We start from the raw sequence: 23,726 nt of genomic DNA on the forward strand, positions 1-23,726 counted from the left end.
ACTCATCATGGTTCTGTATATTGACTGTTAAAAATGCGAGATGTTTAGCAGCTGCAGGTTTGAGGGTTATGCTTGTGAGTGTGTCATTTCTTTTGTATGTCAGTCTATTGCCATGGTACTCACAGTTGTGTCTGTTAGCCTGTGCAGATTATAGAAAGCTAAGGAGCAGCGCCAAATTGGCTGTTTTCTGTGGCAGTGGTGTTTCACATTCTCCTCACGTCCAGATTGTGACCAGTGATTATACCAAGATGCACTGAAATATTGTCAACAACAGGGTGGGGTCTGTTTACACTGAGGGTCCACTTCGATGGACTCTACTGCTCAACTGTCTCAAATGACTCCCAAACATTCTAAATAGTGCTGTCATGATACAAAAAACACAAACTCAATTTCAATATTGCAGCACACCCTTACATCCAATGCAGTTTGGATTTCGAAATAATCACTCCACAGAATCTGCAAATTGTCTTTTTATTGAAAAAGTTAAAGGCCTTATTGACAACAGTTGTCACGGTCCCTGCTCTGCCCTCCTCGTGTCCTCGTCTTTCCCCCTCCCTCACCTGTCTGTCTCCGGAGCGGGGCGGAATCCGGACTCCTCCCACGCGCACCTGCTCCCCATCAGCGCAATCAACGCCACCGGCAAGAGGGGTTCGGACGAGTCACTCGGCGCCGGAACGTCCGCGTGTTTCACGTGACTATACTTTTGGCTTTGTACTTTGATCTATGCTCGTCCTCTGTGTCTCACTGGAATCCCTTTGTCCTGCTCCAGGTCTCCGTCCCAGAACCTGCTCCGGACTACCCCAGCACCCGCACCTCCGCCCCGGTACGTCTTGTATCCTCACTGCCGCGCACCGTGTCCCTCTACGCTCACGGACCCGCAACCACGCTCCCCAGCTACGTTGGACCTCTGCACTCTGATCTTTATGAACACTTCTATGAACTTTGTCGCTGATGAGCATTTATTATAGCTCCATTTGATCCATGAACTCTGATCTCTTTGAACTTTTGATTTCTATGAACATTTATTGAGATTAAAGACATTATAAACCTTTGTGAGTCTCGCTACTCTGGTCCTTACGCCCCGCTGGTTACGACAGAACGTTCCGGCCAGAAATGGACCAGGCGGACTCTAGACCAGACACCACGCTTCAACAGGCGTTCACTCACCACGGTGACGTGCTCGGTCAGCACGAGAGGACCATCCGGAACCTGCTGGAGCAGAACCAGTCCCTGGCGCAGCAGGTGTCCCAACTCAGCAATCAGGTCACCACGCTACTCACGCACCTCTCTCCTGCTGCTGCCGCCGCGGGACCCGCTGCTCCGCTCTACCCTCCGGAGTCCAGGAGCACCGATCCGGAGCCGTTTGCGGGGCAGCCGGACCTCTGTCGGGGGTTTCTGTTCCAATGCCGCTCCGTGTTCCAGCAGCGCCCGGCCCGTTTTCCCACCGATGCATCAAAGACGCGTTACGTATGTGGGCTGCTCCGGGGCAGGGCGCTCCAGTGGGCGGAGGCTAGGTTCTCTAACTCCGCGCTGGATACTACGGACTTCGAGGCTTTTATTAATGAGTTCAAGCTCGTTTTTAGTCACCCGCACTATCGTGCGGACGCCGCCTCCCGCTTACTCGACATCACTCAGGGCTCCAGGACGGTGGCGGATTACACCGTGGAGTTTTGGACACTCGCCGCGGAGGTGGACTGGTCCGACAGCGCGCTCAAAGCCGTTTTTTCCAAGGGGCTCCGTGACTCACTCAAGGACGAGTTGGCCTCACGGGACGAGCCCTCGGACCTCAAGGCGTTGGTCACGCTAGCCAACCGCGTCGACAACCGTCTGCAGGAGCGGCGGCGGCAGGCTCGACACTCTCCCGTGCGGTCCACGGCCCGCTTCCCGTCACCGACTGCGGAGGAGCCCATGCAGATCGGGAGGGCGCGTCTCACGGCCGAGGAGCGCATACGACGCCGTGCGGCGGGGGAGTGCTTCTACTGCGGGCGGAAGGGACACTTCGTCGCCTCCTGTCCTGCCCGGCCAAAAGAGAGCCCACCAGTAGCCCTGGGAGTACTGGTGGGTCAGTCGCAAATCCCAGCGAACTGTAATAGACTGCAGCTCCCGGCCACCCTCTGTCTCCGCTCTAGGACTCTGCCTGTCCAGGCCTTGGTGGACTCCGGGGCCGAGGAGGATTTTATCGACCGCCACTTGGCGGAGCAGTGGGGCATCAGCCTGGAGCCTCTGAATCACCCCCTCACTGCTCGCGCCCTTAATGGTTCGCTGTTAGCACGAGTAACTCACGTCACGGAACCTGTTACTCTGCTGTTATCCGGGAACCACCACGAGTCCCGCAGGTTCTATGTCATCGCCACCCCTTCCTCGCCGGTGGTGCTGGGCTACCCCTGGCTTCGGGCCCACAACCCGGTCGTCGACTGGGTCCGGGGCAAGATCGCAGGGTGGAGTTCCGACTGCCATGCTGGGTGTCTGCGGTCCGCCCGGTCTCCTGCGGAGGGGGCTTCCCCACGGAGCGGTCCCGTTCCCAAGGCCCCGGACCTGTCGGTGGTCCCGGAGGAATACCATGACCTACAGGAGGTTTTCAACAAGGACCGGGCCCTCTCCCTGCCTCCGCACCGTCCCTATGATTGCGCCATTGACCTGTTGCCTGGGGCCCCCTTACCTGCGAGCCGCCTCTACAACCTGTCCCAGCCCGAGAGAGAGACTATGGAACGGTATATCCGGGACTCCGTGGCCGCAGGTATTATCCGCCCGTCCTCCTCTCCCGTGGGGGCGGGGTTCTTTTTTGTGGCCAAAAAGGATAAGACTCTTCGCCCCTGTATTGACTATAGAGGTCTCAATGAGATAACTATTAAGAATAAATACCCTCTGCCCCTCATTGACTCGGCGTTTACCCCTCTCCACGGTGCCACTATATTCTCTAAGTTGGACTTGCGTAATGCTTATCATTTGGTACGGGTGAGGGAGGGGGATGAATGGAAAACGGCCTTTAAGACTCCTATTGGACATTTTGAATACTTAGTCATGCCCTTTGGACTCACTAATGCCCCAGCTGTGTTTCAGGCCCTTATTAACGATGTTCTTCGTGATTTTCTGCATCAATTTGTGTTTGTTTATTTGGATGACATTTTGATTTTTTCCAGGTCCCTGCAGGAGCACAGACAACATGTCCGCCAAGTGCTCCAGCGCCTGTTAGAAAATAGACTTTTTGTTAAAGCAGAAAAATGCGAGTTTCACGCCGATCAGGTTAGCTTTCTGGGGTTCATTATAGGGCGGGGCCAGGTGAAGGCGGATCCGGAGAAGGTCAAGGCCGTTAGGGACTGGCCAGTCCCTACTAATCGGAAGCAGCTCCAGAGGTTTATTGGGTTTGCCAACTTTTACAGGAGGTTTATTAGGGATTTTAGCAGAGTTATTGCCCCTCTCACGAGACTCACATCCCCCGCTCAGACGTTCACCTGGTCTCGGGAGGCCCAGGTCGCCTTTGATAGACTTAAGACTTTGTTTACTTCCGCTCCCATCTTGCATCAACCTGACCCCTCTCGACAATTTATAGTGGAGGTGGATGCCTCCGACACAGGTGTCGGGGCGGTCCTCTCCCAGAGATTCGACCCCCATGACCGACTGTTCCCCTGCGCCTTCTTCTCCCGGCGGCTGTCCCCAGCGGAGGCGAATTACGATGTGGGGGACCGCGAGCTGCTCGCCGTCAAGCTGGCTCTGGAGGAGTGGCGGCACTGGCTGGAGGGGGCAGAACTACCATTCCTGGTATGGACGGACCACAAGAACCTCTCATATATTCAGTCTGCCAAACGCCTTAACTCTCGCCAGGCTCGCTGGTCCCTGTTTTTTAGCCGCTTTAACTTTGTTCTTACTTACCGGCCGGGGACTCGTAATGTGAAGCCGGATGCCCTCTCCCGCCAGTTTGCTCAGGAGGAGACCAGTGCTGCTCCGGAGACCATCCTCCCCTCGTCCCGTGTGGTTGCCGCTCTCCGCTGGGAGATTGAGGACTTGGTACGGGAGGCCCAGCGCGATGACCCAGCTCCAGGTAACGCGCCCCCTGGCACACTATTTGTCCCTGACTCTGTTCGCTCCCAGGTTTTGCAGTGGACTCACGGATCCCGATTTGCTTGCCACCCCGGAGCCTCCCGCACCCTGTCGTTACTCAAACGACACTTCTGGTGGCCCACCATGGACAAAGACACTAGGGCCTATGTCTCGGCGTGCGAAGTGTGTGCCCGGGGGAAGTCGTCTCACTCCCCGCCGTCGGGATTGCTGCACCCACTCCCGGTCCCGAGGCGACCATGGTCCCATGTAGCCGTGGATTTCGTGACGGGCTTACCTCCATCCCAGGGTAACACAGTCATTTTAACCATTGTTGACCGTTTTTCCAAGGCAGCCCACTTCGTCGCCCTGTCCAAGCTTCCTACTGCTAAGGAGACGGCTGATCAGCTCACCAATCATGTGTTCCGCCTGCACGGCATCCCTACTGACATTGTTTCCGACCGGGGACCCCAGTTTACCTCCCAGGTCTGGCGCGCCTTCTGCGAGGGGTTGGGGGCCTCGGTGAGCCTCACCTCGGGATTCCATCCGGAGTCAAACGGACAGACCGAACGCACCAACCAGGACCTGGAGAGGGCTCTCAGATGCGTGGTCTCCGCCAATCCGGCCGCTTGGAGCACCTATCTCCCGTGGATAGAGTACTCTCACAACTCCCTGGTGAGCTCAGCTACTGGAGTCTCCCCATTCCAGGCCTCGTTGGGGTACCAACCTCCACTCTTCCCTTCCGAGGAGAGGGATCTGGCGGTGCCTTCCGTCCACCACCACCTGCAGCGCTGTCGTCGGGCCTGGCGGAGGACTCGGGCGGCGCTCCTCAAGGCGGGGGCCCGCACTAAGAAGATGGCTGACCGCCGGCGCATTCCAGCTCCCAACTATGCACCCGGGCAGTCGGTTTGGTTGTCCTCAAGAAACATTCCGCTCAAGACGGACTCACGCAAACTCTCCCCCCGATTCCTGGGCCCGTTCAAGATTGACAGGGTCATCAATGACTCTGCAGTACGACTGCAACTTCCCCCCTCGCTCCGCATTCATCCAACATTCCATGTCTCACAGATCAAGCCGGTCCGTACCAGCGACCTTTGCCCTCCTTCCGGTCCCCCTCCTCCCGCCCTACTTGTCGATGGTCACCCAGCCTTCTCCGTCCGGCGGCTCATCGATGTCCGCCGGAGGGGTAGAGGGCTCCAGTACCTAGTGGACTGGGAGGGCTACGGACCTGAGGAGCGTTCATGGGTGCCCAGGGCCCGCATCTTGGACCCGAATCTGGTGAGGGACTTTCACCGCGCCCACCCGGATAAACCTGGGGGTCCACCGGGAGGTGTCCCTTAGGGGGGGGGTACTGTCACGGTCCCTGCTCTGCCCTCCTCGTGTCCTCGTCTTTCCCCCTCCCTCACCTGTCTGTCTCCGGAGCGGGGCGGAATCCGGACTCCTCCCACGCGCACCTGCTCCCCATCAGCGCAATCAACGCCACCGGCCGTGGATAAGAGGGGTTCGGACGAGTCACTCGGCGCCGGAACGTCCGCGTGTTTCACGTGACTATACTTTTGGCTTTGTACTTTGATCTATGCTCGTCCTCTGTGTCTCACTGGAATCCCTTTGTCCTGCTCCAGGTCTCCGTCCCAGAACCTGCTCCGGACTACCCCAGCACCCGCACCTCCGCCCCGGTACGTCTTGTATCCTCACTGCCGCGCACCGTGTCCCTCTACGCTCACGGACCCGCAACCACGCTCCCCAGCTACGTTGGACCTCTGCACTCTGATCTTTATGAACACTTCTATGAACTTTGTCGCTGATGAGCATTTATTATAGCTCCATTTGATCCATGAACTCTGATCTCTTTGAACTTTTGATTTCTATGAACATTTATTGAGATTAAAGACATTATAAACCTTTGTGAGTCTCGCTACTCTGGTCCTTACGCCCCGCTGGTTACGACAACAGTAATTGTGTAGGTTCTGTTTTTTTAGATCTCAAGAAGGCCTTTGACACAGTCAATCACAAAATTCTTATGTCCAAATTAACAAATTTTTACTTTTCACAAACAATCTTGAAATGGTTTGAATCATATTTATGTAATAGAAAACAGTGTGTCTCACTTTCTGGAATTAAATCGCCATTCCTTTTGTGTCCAGCAGGGGTCCCCCAAGGCAGTATTCTGGGCCCTATTTTATTTAGTATGTATATTAATGATTTACCAAATGTGTGTTTCAATGTCAATGTCCAATTATATGCAGATAATGCTGTGATTTTTACCCTTGCTAAAACTACTCAAGAAGTTTCTCAAATTCTGACAACAGCCATGACTCATGTCCAAAACTGGATCCAAGGTTCTTGCTTGCAACTTAACATTAAAGAAAACTGTATGTATGATGTTTACAAAAAAAACAACAAATGAATTGCAGCACTCCAGTGTTTTTTTTGGATGGAGTAGAACTAGATCTTATCAGAGAATTCAAGTATTTAGGTTTGACTTTGGATCCGACTTTGACATTTAAGAAACACATAAAACAAATGACAAACACAATCAATTTTAATGTGCGAAATTTTAGACATGTAAGGCCTTTTATGACACAGCACTCAGCTAAACTTTTTTTTACATTCAATGATTTTTTCTCATTTTGAATATTGCATAACCACCTGGTCCCTTGCTGCCGGCACAACACAAAAAACAATCAAATCCCTCTTTAAAAAAGCCATAAAAATCTTTGACAAAAAACCTAGCTCCTTTTACCATTGTATTGTTTTAGAAAAATATAATTGGTTGAATTTTGATAATTTTATACAGTTTAAAAATGCTTGTGTTGATTCCGGTGACGTCATCCTACCAAATGGCAGCCTAGAGCGATAGCTCTCCCACATTTTGTTGATTTCACCCCGTAAAAGTATCAGAATTCAATATAATCTAGAACGTAGTTAAGGTAAAAACGGGGTGGACATGGGGAAGGAGGCAAGGCAGAAAACTACGACCGAAGGCCGGTTAAATGAGGAACATGCTGCGGATGCCACGCTGCCTCGTGAGTGTAACAACAAAGCTAGCACACATGCTAGCGATGACTCAAGTTTGGCAAAGGTGCTGGAAGAAATACGGGACTTTCGTAAGGAATTAGAAGCTTTCAAATCAGACCTAACCAAGACAAACCAAAGAATGGCAGAAGCGGAAACTCGTGTTGGCCAAGTAGAGGACCGGGTCCAAAACGCGGAGCAAGTGCTGGTAAAGTTGATAAAAGTTATAAATGAGCAAGAAAGCAAGCTAATTGACCAAGAGAGCCGGTCCCGAAGACAGAATCTAAGAGTGTACAATATTCCAGAAGGAGCAGAGGGTTCATCAATGGTGAAATTTGTGGAAGAAGTACTTCGGGGCAGTTTGGACATTCCCCAGTCCATTGCCCTGGACATTGAGAGAGCCCACCGGGCAGGAGCCCCCAATCCAAACAAGAACGGTGAGGATAAGCCCCGCTCAATAATAAGATTCGCCTGCTTCACAATCAAAGAAGAAGTTTTACGTAAAGCATGGACCAAAAAGACGGCATTTCTGGAGGGACGAAGAATATATTTTGACCAGGATTATCCTCCCAGTATCCTGCAGAAACGCAGAGACTATGCTGAAGCCAAACGAGTGCTCAAGGAACAAAACATCAGATTCCAAACCCCCTACCCCGCTAAACTGAGAGTATTTTATCAAGACGGGACAGTGCTTTATCAGACAGCGGAGGAGGCGACGGCAGACATGAGAACCAGGGGAATGCCGGTCACAAAGATTACACCGAAGGAGAGTCTGACAGAACAACTACTACGGGCGGTGAGGAAAGTGGTGGAGACGCGACCGCAGCGGGACTCCGAGGAGCTCTGGGAAAGAGCAATCAGAGAGAAACTCCAGGCCTTCAGAAGACGTTCGTCCTCCGCCTCAGAGGAACAGTGAGATTACACAAGGTTTCTAACAAATCTTTGGTAAGCTTTAAGAAGCCACTTCCATCTTTCCCCTTAGTAAATGAGGAAATATAAGTGGAGAGACTTTATTATTGAAGGAATAGACACACTGAACTGTCCGAGGGGCCCTCTCCCCCTTGAGAGGAGAGGTTTCCCCTGCTGGTAGAAGTTAATCACAACCTACAGGGTCAGATAGGAAAGACCCCTACCCTGGAATCACGTTTTATTTTTACGTTTTTTTATTTAGTTCATCATTCTGTGTTCTTGTGTTTTAAGGGAGTTGACCACCTACTTTTCTGTTTTGAAATTTTACACTACATTGATAAGGTAAGCAATGTCTAACGGATGTATAAAATGTGTTTCATTTAATGTAAATGGGCTGACAAATGTGATAAAACGTAGCAGAATCTTAACCAAAATGAAGAAAGAACAGGCACAGGTGGTGTACTTACAAGAAACCCATTTAAATGATACTGAGCATGAGAAACTAAAAAGAATGGGATTTACAAGCATGTTTTCCTCTTCATATAAGTCTGGCCGCAGACGAGGGGTGGTGATCCTCATATCAAAAAAGCTAAACTTTGAAAAATCATTTGAAATGAAAGATAAAGAGGGGAGATTTGTATTAGTACGAGGTAGTATAGATGGGAATCCAGTCACATTTATGAATGTTTACGCACCGCCTGGGAGCGACTTGATTTTCTTTAAAAAAAATTATTAATGTTATAGTAACAGAAACTCAGGGATTTCTAATATGTGGTGGGGACTTAAACATCCGGCTACAACCGGAACTGGATAGCTCTAATAGAAGGGTACCTGAATCAAACACCTTATATAAAAAGGTCTCCTCTCTTTTTGAGGAGGTTGGTCTGATTGATATTTGGAGGGATCTTTTTCCCACAAGACGTGATTATTCTCACTGTTCAGCTCCACATTCAATATATACCAGAATTGACTACTTTATAACTTTTGGAAAAGATAAAGACAAAATTCAAACATGTGAGATGGGAACAATAGATGTGAATGATCATGCACCTCTGTACCTGGTAGTCAACTTAAATTTGAGTCCCAGAGTTACTACTTGGAAACTAAATTCATATTTGCTCAAAGAGTAGTATTGTAGTATAGTATTGTTTTGTTTTTGTGTGTAGGCAGCACGGTGGCTGAGTGGCAACACTCATGCCTCACAGCAAGAGGGTTTGGTTGATCCCCGGGTCGCCAGGCCTTTCTGTGTGGAGTTTTTAATGTTTCTCCCCGTGTCTGGATGGGTTTCCTCCGGGTACTCCGGTTTCCCCCATCAACCAAAACATGAACGCCCTTCGAGACAACTGTTGTTGTGATTTTGGGCGTTACAAAAATAAATTAATTGAATTGAAAGATATCAATTTTAAGAAAGACATTAAGAAGGAAATGAAGGAGTTTCTTGATATAAATGATAATGGAGAAGTTTCACCTCCAATACTCTGGGACACATTTAAAGCTGTTATAAGAGGTAAAATTATAGCAATAACCTCTTATAAGAAAAAAATACAAAAGAAAAGGATGGAGGACCTGCAAATAGATTTAAAAAGATTGGAAAAGAAACATAAACAGACCCCCTCACCAAATGTCTGGAAGGAATTAAAAAATGTTAGGACTGAAATAAACAGCTTGGACATACAGAAAACTAAAAAGAAATTAATGTTTCTGAAACAAAAATATTATGAAAGTGGGTCAAAATCAATGAAAATACTGGCATGGAAATTAAAAAAGAAAATTGCAGATAACACAATAACTAAAATCAAACAACCCAAAACAAAAAAAAATTGTCACAAAACTGAAGGAAATCCAGGAAGCATTTGAAGCATATTACAAAACACTATACTCTAAAGTCCCTGGAGGAAATAAAACAGATATCGATGACTTATTGAACTCATTGGATCTACCAAATTTGAATGAAGAACAAAATGAAAAAATGACAACAGCTATAAGAGGTAGAACTTAGAGGTAGAACTTAAGAAAGCCATCAGCCGACTCAAATCCAATAAGTCACCGGGCTCGGATGGCTATACAGCCGAATGGTACAAGGAATTTAAAAATGAGCTTATCCCTATAATACTCCCCACATTTAACTGGGTATTAAAAAGAGCACAAGCCCCCCCGAGTTGGAAGGAGGCTATAATTACTGCCATACCCAAAGAAGGGAAAGATAAAACAGAATGCGCATCATATCGGCCGATATCAGTTCTTAATATCGACTACAGACTGTTCACCTCTATAATGGCCAGACGAATGGAGGAATTTCTACCCATGCTGATACACAATGACCAAACTGGTTTTATAAGAAATCGCCAGACGCATGATAACATACGCAGAACCCTACATATGTTAGATCATATACAAAAAAATAAAATAGAAGCAGTGCTTATAAGTGTTGATGCGGAGAAAGCATTTGACTCAGTTAATTGGGAATTTCTCTATAGAGTTCTATATAAATTTGGTCTGCATGAAACAATTATTGACACGATTAAAGCCTTATATAAGAATCCCACCGCAAGAATAAAAGTTAATGGTCATCTGTCCAATAGTATTATACTGCAAAGAGGAAATAGACAGGGATGTGCTTGGTCTCCACTCCTGTTCGCATTATATTTAGAACCTCTGGTCCAGATCATAAGACAGGACCAACAAATCAAGGGTATAAATATCAAAGGGAAGGAGCATAAATTGGCTTGCTATGCTGATGACATTTTAATTTATTTAGGACAACCTACAAACTCCCTACCTAAACTGGTGCAAATATGTGAACAATATGGCAAACTATCTGGATATAAAATCAATATGAATAAAACTCAGACACTTTCTCTCAACTATAAACCACCAGTGGAAATAGTTACTAAATACCCAATGATGTGGCAGGCTGAATCCTTAAAATACCTGGGTATTAACATACCAAAGGAACTAACTAAATTATTTGAGGTCAACTATGTCCCGTTACAAAAAAAAAAGTTGAAGACATGAAACGATGGAATTTGATTCCCTACTTCACCTTATATTCACGAATAGAGTCTATTAAAATGAATGTTCTACCGAGATTCTTATATCTGTTTCAGACCTTACCTATATATATTGATCAGAATACATTTAATGAATGGGATAAAATTATATCACGATATATATGGGAGGGAAAGAAACCTAGAGTGAGCTTCAAAACCTTGCAATTGACTAAGAATAGAGGAGGATGGGGCCTGCCATCCCTAAAGAATTATTACCGGGCAGCACAGTTGAAGAACGTCATAAACTGGTGTGATGTATCATATACTGCTCAATGGAAAAGTATCGAGGAGAATACCTTTTCTGTCCCAATACAAGTGACCCTGGCAGACCCAAATATACAAAAATATATAGACCGGGTGGGTAATCCATGGGTGGGATGCACTCTCACTGTGTGGAAGAATGCAGTGAAAGAATACAAATTAGATACAGACATTACAGTTTTGAAGTGGTATGCTTATGATGCAGATTTTCTACCAAACAGATTAGACTCCCGGTTCAAGATGTGGTCTGCCAGGGGACTTCCAATAAGTAGCAAATTGATTAAAGATGGTAAATTGATTAGTTTTGAAACACTGAGACATAAATACAATCTGGAAAAGCAAGACTTTTACCGATACTTGCAATTACGACATTTTATAGAGTCAAAGATTCATATGGTGTCAGAGACGAACAAGGACCTGGTAGAAGTGATTAAGAATGCATATGATGGTAATAATAATAAGAAACCCATCTCATTTTTGTACAAATTTATGATAAATCATAAGTCCAATTCAACGGGGAAGGTTAAGGTATTATGGGAAAAAGAAGCAGGAATAAATATAACAGAGGAAGAATGGACATCAATATGGAAACACCAATGGAAATGTACTGCCTCACAAAGATGGAAGGAGTTTGGCTGGAAAACTTTGACTAGATACTTTATTACTCCATGTCAGAAGACTCACTATGACAGAAACCTGCTGGAGAAATTGTGGGAATCAACGAGCGGATCACTTCCATATATTTTGGGACTGCCCATTGATTAAGAACTATTGGTCTGAAGTTCACAGAACATTGCAGGACATATTCAAATGTACAATCCCCCTTGAGATAAAAACTATCTTTTTCGGATATGTACCACAGGACTGGATGACAAATGCCTGTTTAGCTCCTTGGTGGTTGCAAGTAAGAAATCTATAACAAAGAAATGGTTAGCACGGGAAAGACCTAATTTGACAATGTGGTGGGAAATTGTATTGGACATTTATCGAATGGAGGAGATGACGGCATTGGTGAATGATAGGCAAGATTGGTTTGTGTCCTGTTGGGAGAAGTGGGTGGAATATGTAAACCTAGAAATGCCCAATTTTATTTAAAATTATGACAAAATGGAAGATTGTTGTTTATTTTAATTTTACTTTGGGTGGTCACTCCCTTTTGTTTCTTTTGTGTTATGTGTTCTGTGTCATGGTGGAAATTATGTAAATATTTGTTGAGAATAGAAAAATGTTAAAAGTCTTCACCACAAAAATTTATAAATAAAGAATAAAAAAATAAAAAATAAAATGCTTGTGTTATATTTAAAGTTCTACACGGACTTGCTCCTCCTCCGCTGAAAGACTTTATCAAATTGTGTACCTGCCTAGGGACAACAGATGGAAATTAGTATTTTTTGCAATAATCTGGCATATTTACACTGTGTTTACAGATGTTCATTAATATGTGCTGTCCCTATCAAATAAATAAATAAATAAATAAAATACTAAGGAAAATATTTGGTACTCGATACTAGGGGTGTGCTAAAAAATCGATACACCGATATATATCGATATTATTAAAATCGATACAGTATCAATTCTCCGTTTTCTAGTATCGATATTCCCTCCGGACGTTAGGAGGAAGTATAGCTGCGCTGCCACATCTTTACTCTTTACTGGTGAAGAGAAGCGTGTAGCAGAAGAGAAAATGTCAGAAAAAATGTTTCTACCGCCTTCCTCCTTAAAGGCAGACGTATGGGCACATTTTGGTTTTAAAGCCCGAGAGAGGGGCTATCAAATATTCAGGTAATACGACCAACCTCAGAGCTCACCTGCAGCACCACCATCCCGACAAGCTAGTTTTACCGCCCCCGAAGAAAAGCCTGGACCCAAAACAACGCACTTTGGAGAGTCACATAAGCAGACTAGCATCCAACTCTCCGCGTGCACTTAAGATTACAGACACTATTGTGCATTATATCCGCCAAGGTCTATGTCCATACAGTGTTGTGGAGAACCAAGGCTTTCATCTTATGATAAACACATTAGATCAACGCTATGTGATTCCCACACGTAAACATTTGACAGAGGTAGCGGTCCCCCAAATGTATCAGAGGGTGAAAGATGCCGTTAAAACCAGCCTAACGGCTGGACGTCCCATGCAACGGAATCGTATGTAACCATTACAAGCCATTTTATCAACGAGCACTGGGAGCTAATTTCCAATGTTTTACAAACTAGAGCCATGCATGAAAGTCACACAGGGACTAACATTGCGGAGCTACTCAGCGCGGCTCTTGAGGAGTGGGACATTGCTGGCAAAGACCCGGCTACTGTGACGGAAAATGCCGCTAATATGAGCGTCGCGGTGGAGCTCACTGGCATGTTGCATTTTAAGTGCTTTGCCCATAGGCTCAACTTGGCATCACAGCGTGCTTTGAAACTGCCCGTAGTCGCGCGTATTTTAGGTCGTGTGAGATGCATTTCAAACTTTTTCAGGCGCCGCACAACAGCTAGCCATGTACTCCGCCAGAAGCAAAAGCTGCTGCAGTTGCCAGAGCACAAACTGATCGTCGACGTTGTGACCAGGTGGAACAGTGCGCACGACATGCTCCAACGATTTCTTGAGCAGCAACCAGCCATATCTGCTGCTCTTTTGTCAAGTGAGGTGAGAAAGACAGAGAAAGAAGTATGCACCCTAAGTGAGTCAGACATAACGGCTGCAGAGGATATTGTGGATGCCATGAAGCCCATGAAGGTAGCAACACTAGTGATGTCCAAGGAAAATACACCAACACTATCAACTGTTGCACCACTTCATGCTCAGCTCATCCATGATTTACAAGAGAGTCCATCTGATTCCACCTTGGTAAAAGAAATCAAAGCAGCCATTTGTGAGGATCTGAGCAAGAGGTACAAGGATGAACATAAAGAGACTATGTATTTATGCACGGCACTGGATCCACGATTCAAAGCTTTGCCCTTCCTTCCTGACCATCAGCAAGATGGAATCTACATGAGAGTCATTGCAGAGGCTGGAAGAATTCATGACTCATTTCAGGTATGTTGATTTGTTGTTTCACAAATAAATAAATAAAATATTCATCACATATCACATTGTAAAGTACAAAGTTAAATATTAAATAGTGTACATTAAATTCATAGCTGATTTTAAATTCAAACTAGAATGTATTTTAACAAAAATTAGGAACCCACAAGTGGGTATAACTTTCAGTCAGATGACTATAGATGTTTTAACTTATTTGTCTTTAAAGTTTATGAACACAAACTTAACACAAACATGTCATTTGCTTTATAATATAGAAAGAGGTTGATCTGAAGATCGTGACTGAGGTGATGCCTGTGGAGCAAGACGATTCTGAAGAAGTTAAGAAAGAAAACTGTGCTGCTGGCCCACCACCCAAGCGAACAAAGGACATGTACAGTTTGGCTGATTTACTTGGTCCAACCTACTGTGCAGGTACTGCTGTGAGACAAAGAACCACACAGGACCATGCAGAAGTAGAGGTGACAAGGTACAAGGAGGCACCAGCCTTGTCCCTTTCAGAGGGAAATCCACTTAGTTGGTGGAAAGAGCATCAGAATGAATATCCACTCATGTCACAGCTTGAAAAAATTTACCTGTGCATCCCAGGGACCAGTGTCTCCTCTGAGCGCGTATTCTCGACAGCAGGAGACATTGTCACTGCTCAGAGAAGCACACTCAGCTCAGATCATGTTGACCAAATTCTGTTTCTAAACAAAAATCTTTAAGAAATGGCTTTCTATTCTTGTAGTTGTTTGGTCAAGTTTGCTGATAAGCAATGTTCACAGGGCTACTAATGTTACTAGTCAAGTTAACCAACTCAGCATTATTCTAAGTTTAATGAATGTTCTATGTGTGACTATAAATGCAGCATTTGGTTGTAGAATCACAGCTGTGATTTAATAGGTACATTGTGAGATCCTTTAGATCAGTCAAACTGCACGTGCCTTTGTTTAACTGTTGAACTCGTATAAGCTATGGATGATGATGCAGCTGAGCACTTTTTTGAGGCTGTATGTATTGTCCTACTTAGAAACATGCATTCATCAAAAAGCACTTTATTGTGTTTAATCTTCAATAAATGGAAGATAAATGCACCATTTAATGTTTTTTGGGGGAAAATGGGGTTGATCGTTAAAGTAAGAGGCTGAAGGCCTTTATTTTTTTCTGAATCGTACCGTATCGATTTGAAATGTATCGTATCGAATCGTATCATATCGAAAATGCACTGTATCGATATATGTATCGTATCATGGCCTGTGTATCGAGGTACGTATTGTATCGGCAACTTCTTGGTGATACCCAGCCCTACTCGATACTGATTTCCGATACTGTGATGAAAAAAAAAGAAACACCTTTTTTTTAGACAATAGAATGTGATTTTTCAACATTAAATCATAGTGCTTTCTTTTTTATATTATCATATGGCCTTATATAGACTCATGTTCTTTGACTTTACCAGTGCCTTCAATACAATCAAACCTCAAATTCTGAGAGGAAAGCTGGAGGTGATTGGAGTGGATCCCATGTTATTCACATGGATTCACAACTACCTCACAGAATGTCCACAGTACGTCAGGGTGGGTGGCAATATCTCTGAGACAGAGGTGACAAACATTGGGGCCCCGCAGGGGACAGTACTGTCGCCGTTTCTCTTTACTCTATACACTGCTGACTTCACATATAAGTCTGAATCCTGTCACATCTAGAAATATTCAGATGATACAGCAGTGGAGGCATGTGTAAAAGGAGAGAACGAAATGGAGTATAGAGACCTTATTGCTGCCTTCACAGTCTGGAGTGAGAGAAACGGTCTTGTTCTAAATACATCTAAGACAAAGGAGATGATTGTAGACTTCCGTAGACTGAAACTCCCTCCCCATCATCCAGTTGTAATTGCTGGTGAGAGCATTGAGGTTGTCCAGTCTTATAAATATCTCGGAGTTCATCTTGACAACAAACTGAACTGGTCAGCGCACACAACTGCAGCTTACAAAACAGGACAAAGCAGACTCTTCTTTCTTAGGAAGCTTAAATCCTTTGATGTCTGTAATGAGTCTCTGCATACTTTTTACCATTCTGTTGTAGCCAGTGCTGTGTTTTTTGGAGTGGTGTGCTGGGGAAACAGCATTACTGTGCGGGACCGTAACAGGCTTGATAAGCTAATCAGGAAGTGTGTGTCGGTGATGGGTGGGTGACTCTCTCCAAATGGATATATGAAGGTTCCACTTACAAGCCTGAATAAAACAATGGTGCACTGTGTAACTGTTGTGTCATCTGCTTGTCTTCATTAGGTACACTTGGAATGGCTCTAGTTCACCTTGGCGCTCTTAATGGTAGGGCAGCTTGATTATTTAAAAAATTATTATTCAGATCATTTGAAACATAACATGAAATCACAGTTATTATTTTGCTAAGCATGTCGACTCAGCATACAAGTTGCTATGTGCAGTTTGAATGTTGTCCTGTGTCTGCATGGTTTTCCCACCCAGTCCTAGTTTGGGTAAAAGTGTCTTGAATGTGCATTAAACAAGGAAAGTATGAATCACAAACAAATCATATCACCTAAAGGTCAAATTCACAGAAATCTGAGTCAGAGCCACTTACTGTATGTGATAGTGCTGTGACTCTTATTTTAGTTTATTTCACCTTCTCTTGCTGTTCTTGGACAATCCATTGCAAAGCTAGAATTCCCTCAATGAGACAAATAGAAGATCATGATTAGGATTTACTGTCATATCACCCGGCCCTACTACTGCTTGAGTAATCAACAGTGGTCACTGATAGTGGTACACCTCTGATGCTTGTATAATGCTGGCACAGATCCACTGTGGTCATTAGCACATGCGGGAGGTTGAGTGTATTTTACAGAGCTCTTAGTCACAGTGTTAGCGAGCCTCCAGGTCCATATGCTCAGACAAAGACACTCCCCCATGACTCGTCCACTGGACCGCCCCATCCACTTCACACACACACATACACACCCGCACACACATACCAGGACTCTCACCAGCTCAAAATAACTGTGATGTCAGGCCACAGACAAATACTTTGAATAGTCAAACTAATTTAGACGACTATTTACACAGTTAAGCTTGATTAAAAAAATACACAATACACACAAGAGTATGTTTTGTTTTAGTTTTTTTTTTTTCATATTTCACCATTTCACCGTGACCTAACTGTGTCTTGTGCCCCCAGTTGGATTGTCAAATGTATAAAAAATTGAAATACTAAAACTAGTATTGTATACTCATTTGAGCAAGTATCGATACTGCAAAAAAATCAAATAGGACAAAATTTTTCATCTGTACACCATGGCAACGGACAACAGATGAAAACTAGGCTCTTGGCTAATTCTGGCATGTTAAACAGTTACTGTTGGTCAATATGCACTGTCCGCTATAAATAAATAAATAAATAAATAAATTTGTGCTTTTCTGAAAAATGTTTTTGAGCATCATCAGAAGGAATAAGACCTAAGATAAAGAACGTACTATTATTACTATTATTTTGTATATGAAAAGTTAATTCTATTACAAAAAAATATATTTTTTTTATTTTCATCGTGGTGTCATAGTTGTCAAAATCTAATTAGAAATTTTAGTATCATGATAACACTAATCTCAGCATACTATAGGGCTGCACAATTAATCATTATCATAGCGGAATTTGAATGGACATAATTAACAAATCATAAAGGCTGCAGTTTTTTAAGTACCATAATTTCCTCCACAAACAACATCTCCTGTCATTCTGCATAAACACTGCTAATCTTATAGTTTAGATCTGTACAAACATGTTCTGAAATGTGATCCTTCATATTCATGTTAATATTTTTTGTCTTTTTTGTCAGTTCTTCTGGATGTGTTTAAAAGGTGAATTTTAAAGAGAATCCCATTATTAAAACAAACATCTCAATCACAATGCTTGTCAGAAAAATCACAATAAGATACAGTGACTTGCAAAAGTATTTATCCCCCTGGAACTTTTTCAAATTTTGTCAAGTCACAACCACAAATTTTAACATTTTTTAAGTTGCATTTTATGTGAATAAGTAACACAAAATGGTACATAAGTGTGAAGTAAAAAGAAAATTATACATCATTTCCAGATAAAAAAATAAATAAATAAATACAAAACTGAAAAGTCCAGCGTGCAAAAGTATTCAGCCCCCCCTAAGTCAATACTTTGTGGAATACTGCTGCAAGTCTTTTGGGGTATGTCTCCACCAGCTTTGCACACCCACAGACTGAAACCTTTGCCCTTTCTTCCTGGCAAAACAGTTCTAGCTCTGACAGATTTGATGGAGACCGTTTGTGAACTGCAGTTTTCAGATCTTGCCACAGATTCTAAATGACTTTTACTGTGCCCTTCTAACACATGAATATGTTTAGAATGGCATATGCTTTTAACCATTCCATTGTCGCTTTGGCTTTATGTTTAGGATCGTTGTCCTGCTGGAAGGTGAACCTCCGCCCCAGTCTCAAGTCTTTTACAGACTCCAACAGGTTTTATTCCAACATTGCCCTGTATTTAGCTCCATCCATCTTCCCTCTGACCATCTTCCCTCTGACCAGCTTCCCTGTTCCAGCTGAAGAAAAGCACCCCCACAGCATGATGCTGCCACCACCGTGTTTGACTGTGAGGATGGTTTGTTCAGAGTGATGTGCAGTGCTAGTTTTCCTCCACACATTGCTTTTTGCTTTTAGGCCAAAAAGTTAGATTTTGGTCTCATCAGACCAGAGCACCGTCTGCCACATGTTTGCTGTGTCCTCTAAATGACTTCTAGCAAACTGTAAACGAGACTTCTTATGGAGGGTTTTCACCAATGCTTTCTTCTTGCCACTCTTCCATAAAGACCAGACTTGTGTAGTGTAGGACTAATAGTTGTCCTGTGAACAGATTCCCCCACCTGAGCTGTGGATCATTTTGTGGTTTGCTTTCCAACACTCTCTTAACTTCTATGGCCTTCACAGCACAGCTGCATTTATACTGAGACAATATTACACACAGGTGGACTCTTTTTAGTCATTAGGTGAACAATCTTTCCAAAATCATTAGGCAACTTCTAAAAGCAACTGGTTGCATTCACGAAAAAGCGGGCTGAATACTTTTGCACACTGCACTTTTAATTTTTTTTTTATTTAAAACAAAATTGGAAATCTGTAAAAATTTCCTTCCACTTCATACTTGCATGCCATTTTGTCTTGCTCATTCAGCTAAAATGCTAATAAAATGTATTTAAATTTGTGGTTGTGACACGGCAATGTTTGAAAAAGTTCCAGAGGAATGAATATTTTGCATGCCACTGTATTTTCCACAAACCGTTCAGCCTTATCTAAAACACCCGGCCGGCCAAAAAAAAACAGTTGCCACCTGGATTTAACTAGGCACATAGGTAAGAGCCTCCTCCAGTTGGACAGGTCAAGGTTCAGCCACAGTATGTGCTCAAAGAATGAGGTCAGCTGACTACCTGAATACACTGAATGACCAAGTTATTCCATCAATGGATTTTTAATTCCCTGATGGCATGGGCATATTCCAAAATGACAATGCGAGGATTGAGGATGGCTCAAATTGTGAAAGAGTGGATCAGGGAGCATGAGTCCAGACCTTAAACCCATTGAGAATCTTTGGGATGTGCTGGAGAAGGCTTTGCGCAGCGGTCAGGCTCTACCATCATCAATGCAAGGTTTTGGTGAAAAACTAATGCAACACTGAATGGAAATAAATCTTGTGACATTGCAGAAGCTCATTGAAACAATGCCACAGCGAATGTGTGCCATAGTCAAAGCTAAAGGCGGTTGAACGAAATATTAGAGTGTGTGACCTTTTTTTTGGTGGCGACTTTTTTTTTTGGCCAGGCAGTGTACAAGATAGACATGTTCAAATCGAAGAGGAGGATGTCCCCTGTGTGGGAACATTTTCATCTCATTTCTCCCAACAAGGTATGAACAATATTTTTTTCAAAATTAATATTGATTGTGCAATGCAATTTATCTTCGGCTGTCTTTACTTTTGTACAAGGTGAAGTGCTTGCTATGTGGCAGGGAGCTGGGATGTAACAACACCACCTCAACCATGCTTAGACACTACAGAACAGAGCTTTGCATGAGAATAAGGACACCGAATGTGGACCATGACCAGGTCAGCCATCAAAAACTGTAATAAGTTAATGTGTGTGATATTTATATTTGTGCTTTGTTTTTATTTTCTTTCCTCAGGTGAAAATCTCAAATAGATGAAGACCTAGTTCGCATGGTGATTGAGGACACCCAGCCTTTTAGTATTCTGGAGAACAAAGAATTTAAAAGATTTGTTAAATTGTTAAATCCTAGCTATGTTCTCCCCACTAAGAAGGTAATAAAAGCATTGAAAATGGTACTTTTACTGAATAATAACCATTAACAATATGGACAGGCAGGACTGAGGCTCAAACCTGAGTCCATCAGTCACAGGACAGCCACCTCGTACTTTTAAACTAAATGCTTTTTCTTTCCTTTAGGCCTTGAAAGCCATGGTGGAGGCCAGGTACCAGGAGATGAAGGGGAAAGCTAAGGCCAGCATTGAGAAGGCAGCAGCTGTGACTCTCACATCAGATATGTGGACCTCTGTCAACACAAAGGCCTATCTCACGGTCACCTGCCATTTTATTGACGACTCCAGCATATTAAGTACAATTTGGGAGTGCAACATTTTCCAAAGGCGCACACTGCAGAAAATATTAAAAAGGCTCACTCATGAGGGAATGGGCTATTACGGACAAAGTTACATGCCTTGTAACAGATGGGGCTGCCAATATGGGGGCTTGTGCAAGGGAGCTACGGCTCAAACATGCCATATGTGTAGCCCACACCCTCAACTTAGTGGTGAAGAAGGCCCTTGACCAGACCCCTGAGCTCTCTGACATCCAGGCCACATCCAGGAAGATGGTGGGATATTTCAGGAGCAGTACCACTGCAAAGGTAGGTTCTATGGCTTAATTAGTTTCTTTAAGACTGCTTTAGTTTATAGTTCTGCTGCCTTGACAATTTAATGAATACTTTTTTAATTGTATTTTGTAAGGAGAGGCTTGCAGTGGTGCAGGAACAATTGGGCAAGCCTCAACTCAAACTGCTCAAACTGATCCAGGGAGTGGAAGCCCATTGGAACAGCACTTACAATCTGCTACAAAGTCTATTTCAGCAAAGAGAGCCGGTGGGTGCTGCTTTGGCAAGCCTCACAACAGACATCTCGCCGATTTTAATCAGAGGAATATAGCATAATGTCTGAGTGTCTGATTGTCCTAGGACCATTTTATGATGCAACCACTGAGCTCTCTCAGGAAAAAAGGGTGTCTGGCTCAAAGGTCATACCTTTACTTGCTATGATGGATCATTGCCTCAGTGAGGAAATGCAAAAAACACCATCCATTGGGTCTTCTCTGGCTGAAAAACTGAGGAAGCTCTTGAGAGAGAAGCTGGATAGGATACAAGCCATGAGCATTATGTGCCTTGCGACACTACTGGACCCAAGGTTTAAAAAAAAAAATCGGATTTCTCAGCCCTGCAAGAGTGGGTGAAGCAGAAAAAAGACTAAAAGCAGAATGTGCTTCCATAATGAGGGCCACCACCACCACCTCCTCTTCATCCTCACCACCACCATAGTCATCAACGACACAAACTGTTGAGGCTGTTTCCTAAGGTATTATTGTTATTCTATTTGAGTTGCATTTATATGAATTTTTATTGAGGTCCAGCGCTATATGATGGAGCCAAATATTAGAAGGCTGGGGGACCCCCTTCAATATTGGGAGAGACAGAAATATGTCTATCCTCATTTATATAAGTTGGCAGTGGCATTCTGCCACAGTGGAGAAACTGTTGTTTTTAAATAAAAAACAATGATGTGCCCCCTAAAACATAATCGCTGGCCATACCTCAACATTACAAAAGCACAATCATTGTCCATACCACAACCCCAATATACCCACTTTAAAGGCCCTGTACCCAAGTTTCTGATGCGTTTGAGCAAAATGTGTCTTGTCCCAGTAAAGATATACTGTATAAGCAGTTCTTTAGGTCTAAATAAATTCACTGTGTACTGTCTGCATCTAATTATAAATAGTTTCATTGTCAGAGAATCAGGAGGTGCACTGTTAGCATGCTAGTTGTTGCTAATATTATTGTACATTACTTCACTCTGGCCTCTGAAAATTGTGAGAAACGCTTATAAACTCATCATGGTAAATAATTAGGATGCACAGGCTGTGTAAGGTAAGTGAGGAATGTTTTATTTTAAAATGAGCTACTTCTGTTTTTTATGTTTTTAAGATCGTAAGAATTAGGAGCAGGTGAAGTACTCTACATAGTGAATACGTTGTGTAAAGTGTTTGTTAATCATCACCACAAATGGTGAAAGTTCCTCCTTTGTGCAGTTTGAACAGTTGCCAAAGAGCAGCTGGGTCCGATGAGGCAGACGCATTACAGACTTGTTTGGTGACTCTTTAGGAGTTTGCTGCAGAGGCTATCACAGAGGACACAGACACACGACCTACAAGAAACTTTAATTTATTTTGAATCTTAGGGCATGATTGTGGGAATACAGGGAGTAGAAAAACGTTATTCCAAACTAATCCATACTAAAACTGGTATCAAAATTAGATACTCATTTGAACAAGTCCATCCATTTTCTTCTGCTTATATGGGGCCGGGTTGCGAAGGCAGCAGTCTAAGCAAGGACTCCTAGACTTCCCTCACCCTAGACACATCTTTCAACTCCTCCGGCAGGACCCCACTGCCTGAGTCACCACAGTTGGCTCCTCTCGACATGGAGGAGCAACAGCTCTACACCAAATTCCTCCCATGAGTTCCACAAGCCAACAAGGCCCGGAAGGTCTCCTTCAGCCTGATGGCATCCCTTACTTTTGGTGTCCACAACTGGGTTCGGGGGTTGCCACCACAACAAGTACCAGAGACCTTACAACCACAGCTAGAGTGGCCAGGTTGACAATAGAGGTAAAGAACATAGCCTGCTCAGAATCCAAATCCCCAGCCTCCCCTGGGATCTGGGAGAAGCTCTCCAGGAGGTGCGAGTTGAAGACCCCGCTAACAGAAGGCTCTGCCAGATGTTCCCAACAGACCCTCACTGACCCTCATTTTCGTGTGCCCCGTCGCCTCCTTTATCTTAGCAATATATGCATATTTGTTCTTGCTAGCATGTCAGCGTCAACATTGAGTCTATGGACTCAATGTTGACAAAGACAACGCGATGCGCACATGTCCCCAAACGCACTCCTGGTATCGAGCCCTATCCAAGCACCCATGCTGCAGGCATGGGGCATCTTTATTACTGCTAAAATGAATGTAAATCAATGGGAGGTCAATGGGCAGCCTCGACGCCATAGCGAATGACAGGCAAAATTTGCTCCCGTTTGTGCATGTGAAGTCCGA

At 44.2% G+C, this 23,726-nt stretch overlaps 2 protein-coding genes across 2 annotated transcripts in view; one reads left to right on the top strand and one right to left on the bottom strand.

The window, feature by feature from the left end:
• The window catches only part of inpp5jb (inositol polyphosphate-5-phosphatase Jb), a 68,738-nt gene that overhangs the window by 41,911 nt on the left and 3,101 nt on the right, over positions 1–23,726 (bottom strand).
• LOC129456513 (E3 SUMO-protein ligase ZBED1-like) lies at positions 13,492–15,020 on the top strand. The gene is made up of 2 exons (XM_055224040.1): positions 13,492–14,307; positions 14,571–15,020. Exons 1-2 carry the CDS (start codon positions 13,492–13,494, stop codon positions 15,018–15,020), a joined length of 1,266 nt encoding a protein of 421 aa, XP_055080015.1.

The sequence above is a fragment of the Periophthalmus magnuspinnatus genome, chromosome 9 (genome assembly GCF_009829125.3).
Source record: "Periophthalmus magnuspinnatus isolate fPerMag1 chromosome 9, fPerMag1.2.pri, whole genome shotgun sequence".
NCBI lineage: Eukaryota > Metazoa > Chordata > Actinopteri > Gobiiformes > Gobiidae > Periophthalmus > Periophthalmus magnuspinnatus.

What these genes read in the sequence shown, in the direction of transcription:
- LOC129456513 (XM_055224040.1), top strand. Translation starts at nt 13,492, where the DNA reads ATGCATGAAAGTCACACAGGGACTAACATTGCGGAGCTACTCAGCGCG. An exon ending in GAATTCATGACTCATTTCAG is followed by an intron (nt 14,308 to 14,570) that starts GTATGTTGATTT and finishes TTTATAATATAG; the next exon opens with AAAGAGGTTGATCTGAAGAT.